Source organism: Etheostoma spectabile, chromosome 13 (assembly GCF_008692095.1).
Source record: "Etheostoma spectabile isolate EspeVRDwgs_2016 chromosome 13, UIUC_Espe_1.0, whole genome shotgun sequence".
Lineage (NCBI taxonomy): Eukaryota > Metazoa > Chordata > Actinopteri > Perciformes > Percidae > Etheostoma > Etheostoma spectabile.
The window spans coordinates 18,799,837-18,801,379 of NC_045745.1; the positions used below are offsets into that span (position 1 = coordinate 18,799,837).

General features: G+C 46.7%; 1 protein-coding gene across 1 annotated transcript in view; it reads right to left on the bottom strand.

Moving 5' to 3' along the window:
• septin8a (septin 8a) overlaps window positions 1-1,543 on the bottom strand; it is a 39,195-nt gene that overhangs the window by 2,404 nt on the left and 35,248 nt on the right. The window contains exon 10 of the mRNA XM_032533283.1: window positions 1-1,210. This exon is cut by the window's left edge and continues 2,404 nt beyond it. Within this exon, the coding sequence (XP_032389174.1) occupies window positions 1,045-1,210 (166 nt within the window). The 3' untranslated portion in view covers window positions 1-1,044. The remainder of the gene's footprint in view (window positions 1,211-1,543) is intronic.

Below are 1,543 nucleotides of genomic sequence, written 5' to 3' on the forward strand. Positions count from 1 at the left end.
AGTCTTTCACCGTCTGAGACTATCAGGACTGTCAAATCCAAACACTCCGTTTCCCTTGTTTGCTACATCACCCTGAATTCCCTACGTTTCCATAATGGAGTGAAAAGGGCCGAACTTCAGGGAGGAGGAAGGGAGTTTAGAAAGTTTGAACAAGTTAGGAGAAACCGTTTCAGAGATTACTTTTTGACTGTCGCACCACATCGCTGCAGATGCCTTCCAGTGAAGTCCACTTCTTTAAAACCCCGTGGCTTATTTTGTGCTACCGAGCAAGAGACTAACCAAAGCAAATGAGCTAAACACAACGTGTATAAAAAGAAAATTACTTTTTTTTTTTTTTCTGATCACGATGTGACAAGTATGAAGAAATTCTCAAACTAGATGTAATTTTTTTTTTTCTTCTTCTTCTTCTTACATCAAGCCCACACTCAGGTTGGGATTTACAGTTCCTGCCTACTGGGAACACAAAAGCACTGCACGTACGATACAATATGAACAAGATTACTATGATTCCTCAGGCAAACGGGAGGGTCTTCTTTTGTAAAAACCCGAGGGTGGGATTCTCTATCTGTTGCCCAAAGTGTCCTCCTGCACAGAGCTTCAACTTTGTTTAGTAGCTTTGAATGCAGCAATGAAGTGTGGTGGGGTGTGTGTGGTGTGTGTGTGTGGTGTGTGTGTGTGTGTGTGTGGTGTGTTGTGTGTGTGTGTGTGTGTGTGTGGTGTGTGTGTGTGTGTGTGTGTGTGTGTGTGTGTGTGTGTGTGTGTGTGTGTGGCGATGCTAGGTTGTTGGACAGTAACTGCTATGGTGTATCTGATGTCGAGATGAATTATGAAGCAGTAAGGGGTGAGCGATGGATGGATGGACAATGACATCATTATGCTAACGTTTTGGTCTCGTTCCTCTTCACGTCTCTGTTCACCTCCGGTCTAGTTCCACGCCCTGCTCGTCTCCGGCCACCCTCACCTCATTCCGTCCATCGGGCTCGGCTCCGGCGTCAGCTGGGACTCGGCAACAGACCCCGGTTTGCTTCCGGCCGGGCCGGGGCATCAGAAGAGGCCTGCAGGCCTCCAGGCGGCGTTGTGGACCAGGCAGGTGCAGCACTGTATGGCCTGCCACCAGCTTTGGCAGTTCAAGGGCTCCACGTTGGCCTTGGCCATCATCACTTTGGAGCTGGAGGCGGTCACGCCCGACTGGTTCTCCATCTTCACCGATCTGCTGAAGAAAGCACAGGTAAGAGAAATGCAGCGGCCTGCTAAGAATGCTTTTTCTCTAGGATTATAGTTGGTTTGAGAGGTTTTAAATTGCCTCAAGACACATATAGAGCCCTAGTACGTTGGCATTTGCTGATATTGTGCCGGTATTAGTTACAAATACATTGAAATTTGTATACAAGTTGGTTAAAATTAGCTTTTATTTTCCTTTTAAACTGGTGGGTGCTTCTGATGAAAAGGCACATACTGGCCCATTCAGGTCAACAAATGATGCTTTGCACTGCCAAAAAACAAACAGTTTTGGTTAAAGCACTCATTGGGCTGCTTCTACAGG